Raw genomic sequence first — 4,802 nt, forward strand, 5'->3', positions numbered from 1 at the left:
TTTAAAAAAGAGCTTTTGCGATAGATATGAGAATAGAGCTGATTAATAGAAAGAGACACTCTGGATAATTAAATTAATTAATTCAAATAATTAATTAAAATATTGTCTTATTCCGACAGACAAATTGCAGCCCTGTCGTCAATGATTGTTTTGAAAACCAAAGAGTGTAGTGTATGATTTCGAGATGAGGTTTTTCTCGGTGAATCAGACCTTTCGATTACAAGTCTTACAGACTCTGAATTTTGAAGCAGATTCTGTGCGTCTACATGTCTCAAGTCCCGAACGTCGTACTCGTCAATTTTCTTGATCACGTCACCCTTCTGGAGGTCTTCATTCTCCGACTGAAAAAAAACAATTTTTTCTTTTTAACAATTTTATCATTTACGTTTAAGCTTGGGGAATATTGACTCTACACAAAAAAGTTCAGTTCCAAAAAATCATGAAAATATACAAATTTTATATTTCTGCCGATTATTTAACTAAATACTAAAAATACAGAGAAAATCTTCAAGTAAATACACTCCAGGTTTCCTAGAAGCCGGTCGGGTTTTGTAATTCCTAGAACTGTTAGCCCTCGCAGTTTCTCAGAGGGCATGGCGAGAGGGTTGTGACTCTCGTCTCGGAATGCCACGGTAGGGCCGCAGTGCGCAAGTAATCAGTCGAGTATATTGCGCAATATTATGCATTACAGCTGAAAACGGTTCAAGCAACCCTGATTGTTTACATGTCGAGGTCGCACTGCTAACCTTTTCTAATGTGGGTAGTGCCCATTTAAATGCCGTCTACTTGCGTGCCCAAGTAACATGCCCCACCTTACTTCCCCACATGCAGTAGTATCAATTTTGAAAGTTTTGTAATTAGTAATTTAGATATTTTATATTAAAAATAACTATATTTTTTGGCGATGCGAACGATATGTAAATTGTCTTAATGAGTTAAAAATAAGAATAAGTTCGATATGTTATTAGCCATAATAAGTTTAAAAATAGAGGCGTTTTTCAGGCCATGATGTATAGGTTCGCCGAAATTTGAATGGCATACGTTTTGAAAAATAGTAGCAAAATAGTGGTGTTTTGAATTTCTAAAAGATTTTATCCTGTAAATTCTAAGTCAGATATTAGATTAAAATTTCTAATAGTTGCTTTTATGTACTACAGTGAAACTAGGAGATTATGTCGGTTTCAGAGCTGATTTTTGTTTTTCACGCCCGAGTGACCAAAGCACACGCCCCTCAGCTCCTTTTACTCCTACCTGCGGCGCGGCGTCAGTTTTTGGGAGGGATATACCCAGTGCATTATATTTTCAACTTATTAAGACCAGCAACATATCGTTGGAATCGCCAAAAAGCGAAGATGACAAATATAATATTTTTAAATTACTAATTGCAAAATTGAAAACATTTTATATTTCGTATTTTAGTCCTACGGGCAAGGGTCGGTGTATTGTTAATTTCAAAATAAATAAAAAACGGATTCGGGCATGGCTTGCAGTGGCCTTAATCGTAAAAGTCCAGGAAGCCCAAATGTAAACAGACAGAGCTGCCTGAATCATTTCTGTTTGTTTCGGACGCATGACCCAACCTGATGCAACTAATGCGCCGAGAGTGCGGTCCTCATGCTGTTTATCACGCTTGACTGAGCATTGCCTCTCCTTCGGCCGTACGGCCCTTCTCATCACGAAACCGCCGAGGCCGAAATTTTAGAAATATAATGAATCGGAGGATTCTAATTCCAGGTTCCAGTGTAGATTCTACCACAAATACTAGGTGCACAAGAAAAGTCGACATAAGCCATGTATAATAATTATATAGAATATATAGAGTGATTAAAAAATAACAGAAGCCACGGCCTGTTTCCTTTACCCGCTAGCCCTTGTCCTTGCCAGGTCCGTACGTATAAACTCAACCGTGTCATAAGCGTACATAAGCATGTGGACTGTCTTGCCGTTTATATTTGGTCTACAAAATATATTACTTTTGAATCTGAGCATGCTACTAGTCTAAATTGATACCTTTTTAGTAAACAAATTTAGACAAAAATTAACAATCGGAGATAGGAATTGGGTCTTTTTTTATTAATTTTTTCAATATTTTAATGTTCTCAATGTCTGGAAAATGCATGTATAAAATTTTGTATTTGTATTTTGTATCTATTAAATAAAAGTCCCTAGGGCTAAATAGCCCTCTGTTATAAACACTGAAATTATTTTCTTTAATGTTACCATTATTTTAGTTTTAAAATTTACTTATTGAATTTTGTAATTGAAATACCGCATATCAAATTCTTATAAAAAATGTGAAACAATTAAGATAAAATTATTATTATTTTTTCAATTGGTTTAAAATTTTTATTAAATGGTGTACAATGAAGGTACACTAGAACCTGGAATTAAGAACGGCTTCGGACATGGCTTGAATTTACTTTGATCATATTTTCAGAACGTCTGAAAGTAAACAGGCAGATGCGCTAAATCATTTCTGTTGCATTTGGACGGAAGGCGTAACCTGATACAATTAACTCGCTGAGCAACCTCGATTTTTGACTATATTGTAGATGGCTAACAAAATTTTTAAAAAAATACAGATTTCACCATCTTTTTTGAAAATCAAAAATAAATTATACTTTTTTTCAAGCTTCGACATTTTTGATTTATTGAATAAATAGTTTAGAAAGAAAGCTGAATTTTTTTCATAAGCATCCCAATTTTTATAATGGTATTTAAAATATTCTTTTAGTAATTGAACGATGGATGTGAAGGGGGTAAAATTTTTTTTTAGATATCGCACACCGCAAGCCCTATCGTGGTATCTGGTTACTTATCATTTGACTACTCAAAGACTAACTAAAATCAGATTCTAAAAATTGAGGGTCCCATACAAAAATCTAAGCTTTCGTTTTAAAATATTTTCAAAAATATAAACATTTCTCAAATTAAAAAAAAGTTGAATTTGTTTTTGATTTTCAATAATGATGATGAAAGTTCAATTTTTTCACAAATTTGTCTAAACTTCTAAAAAATAATAAATAAATCTATTAAAAACAGTTTATGTGAAATTTTATTTGAAGCATCAGGAAAATGTTAGAAATGTTTTAAAATAAGGGTTTCCATTAAAAACTCAAAAATTGTATCCCCATTATATGCATCGATTCATTACTCAAATATCAATTAATTTGCAACTCTGAAAACTAAAAAAAAAAAAACTAAAAAAAAAAATAAAGTGATGAAATTTGAAAAAAGTATAATTTATTTCTTATTTTTTAAATGATGGTGAAATTTGGATTTTTTTCAATAATTTGCTTGACCTTATGAAAAATGGTGAAAAAAATCTGCCTGCATCACGGGCACATTCTCGTAGCGCGCTGCGCGCATAAATCGCTTGGCTTGCAAGTTTGAGCGCGTCTGGGGCGCGCGACTGTTGGTTCCTTCGCTTCGCGCTCGATAATATATTTACCTCGCGCTCGAGCTTTGTGTACAGAATTGTTGTAAAACTAATGGCCAAACCATCGACAATAATAATTTGGTGATTGTGAATTCTCTTTTGCTAAAGCTCTTGTGGCTTTAACAAACACATTTTCATCACGTATCTCGTCCTTTCCACTTGAGTTTATTCCTGAAATTTTATAGCATTCCCATAAATGTATATTATTATAATTCATACCATGCATTGATAATAAAACAGACGTACTTTCATTGTCCTGTTAAAAAAAGCGCATTCTTTAAAAGAAATTTTGTTATTTTACACAACTTTTGTCGTTTTTCCATAAACCGAATTTGCTCATTTCCAATGTTATTTTTATAATTTAAACTTTACACGTACGGTCTACTGAGCGGGTCGGTACGGTCTAATAAGCTGGGGGAAATTTTTCCGGTGAATCCGACCTCTGGGCTATCAATTATTGTGTGTATAATGCAGCGAGAGCTTTGGCCGATGCGAACCGTAAAATAAAACCAACGGCTGATCATAAGACCAAAAGACGAAAGCATCAACTTGCCATAAAGATAGGCTGGGCAAGACAATATGCGTCCCGCATTTAATGTGTGATTGACTACATCACATCTGGCAGGAATTTTACCGCCAAGGTTCGAAAGTTTGCGCGCGAACTCCGGACCCGTTATCACACACTTAACAAGTCAAACCTGCTGACCATCAGGCAGCATATTGTTGAGAGAATACGTATACTATCTGACGCTAAGAGAAGTCTAGAGCGGAGGGAGAGATGGGTCAGAGAAAATCAACAGTTTCTCTCTGACCCATCTCGACTCTTCCAAGACCCTCCAGTTACTGTCGAACACCCGCCCAAACCAGAGGAGGTCGAAGTGTTTTGGAGAGAAGTCTGCGAAGTTCAGCATAGACTGGACGAAGACTCAGAAAATATAAATAGTTTCAAGGAGTTATGTGTTGCCCTCATAACACCTGATAAAGAATGCCCACCCATCACTACCGAGGAGGTGAAAAAAGTATTAAGAGGGATGAAGAACTATTCCGCACCGGGACCAGATTGTATCAAAACCTTCTGGTGGAAGAAGTTTTCTTCAACCCATCAGCATTTGGCCGATTCCAGAGTGGTTGGTGGAAGGGCGCACAATACACCTGCCGAAAATAGGCAACTTAGTTGATCCGAAGAACTACAGGCCAATAAATTGTCTGAACACGCTTTATAAGATATTCAAAGCTATCCTAAATGATAGGATTGTTCGGACAATTGAACCTGTGTGGCAAGAAATGTATGAACAACGAGGCTCAAAGAAAGGCGTAGCCGGATGTCGAGAGAACCTGCTCATCGATAGATGTGTCTGCAAAG

At 35.7% G+C, this 4,802-nt stretch overlaps 1 protein-coding gene across 1 annotated transcript in view; it reads right to left on the reverse strand.

The window, feature by feature from the left end:
• The window catches only part of LOC117182609 (PDZ and LIM domain protein 2-like), an 8,850-nt gene continuing 4,048 nt past the window's right edge, over positions 1-4,802 (reverse strand). Inside the window, exon 2 of the mRNA XM_033375711.1 lies at positions 1-341. Within this exon, the coding sequence (XP_033231602.1) occupies positions 108-341 (234 nt within the window). The 3' untranslated portion in view covers positions 1-107. The remainder of the gene's footprint in view (positions 342-4,802) is intronic.

The sequence above is a fragment of the Belonocnema kinseyi genome, chromosome 1, assembly GCF_010883055.1.
Source record: "Belonocnema kinseyi isolate 2016_QV_RU_SX_M_011 chromosome 1, B_treatae_v1, whole genome shotgun sequence".
NCBI lineage: Eukaryota > Metazoa > Arthropoda > Insecta > Hymenoptera > Cynipidae > Belonocnema > Belonocnema kinseyi.